This window comes from Eimeria mitis, genomic scaffold, assembly GCF_000499745.2.
Source record: "Eimeria mitis Houghton genomic scaffold, Emh_scaff1696, whole genome shotgun sequence".
Lineage (NCBI taxonomy): Eukaryota > Apicomplexa > Conoidasida > Eucoccidiorida > Eimeriidae > Eimeria > Eimeria mitis.
This window is the reverse complement of record NW_013570011.1, coordinates 1,570-2,006: the sequence shown is the minus strand read 5'-3', so window position 1 is coordinate 2,006 and position 437 is coordinate 1,570. Positions and strand designations below refer to the sequence as shown.

General features: G+C 53.1%; 2 protein-coding genes across 2 annotated transcripts in view; one reads left to right on the top strand and one right to left on the bottom strand.

Annotated features, from left to right (window-relative positions):
• The window catches only part of EMH_0041980 (uncharacterized protein), a gene marked incomplete at both ends in the record, with an annotated part of 8,678 nt that extends 8,537 nt beyond the window's left edge, over positions 1–141 (top strand). Inside the window, one exon of the mRNA XM_013495683.1 lies at positions 3–141. Coding sequence (XP_013351137.1) covers positions 3–141 — 139 coding nt within the window. The remainder of the gene's footprint in view (positions 1–2) is intronic.
• Positions 142–168: 27 nt separating this feature from the next.
• The window catches only part of EMH_0041970 (uncharacterized protein), a gene marked incomplete at both ends in the record, with an annotated part of 381 nt that continues 112 nt past the window's right edge, over positions 169–437 (bottom strand). Inside the window, one exon of the mRNA XM_013495682.1 lies at positions 169–437. Within this exon, the coding sequence (XP_013351136.1) occupies positions 169–437 (269 nt within the window).

Sequence of the window (437 nt, the reverse complement as noted above, 5' to 3'; positions counted from 1 at the left end):
TTAGCAGCAGCAGCATTAGCAACAGCAGCAGCAGCAGCAACAGCAATCCAAATAGAGCAGCAGCAGCAACGCGAGCAGCAGCAGAAGCAGCAGCAGCAGAAGCAACAGGTGCTGCAGCAGTTTGCTGCTGCGGTTTATTAAGGGGACAGATGAGGAAGTCTATGACTCTCAGCGCGTTATAGCATTGCCAGAGGTGATGCAGCAGACATTGCTGCTGCTGCTGCTGCTGCTGCTGCTGCTGCTGCTGCTGCTGCTTGTGTTGCTGCTGCTGCTGTTGTTGTTGTTGTTGTTGTTGTTGTTGTTGTTGGTGCTGTTGTTGCTGCTGCTGTTGTTGCTGCTGTTGCTGTTGTTCCTGCTGTTGTCGTTGTTGCTGCTGCTGGTTGTGTTGTTGATGTTGCTGTGCTGCTGCTGCTGCTGCTGCTGCTGCTGCAGTGTTG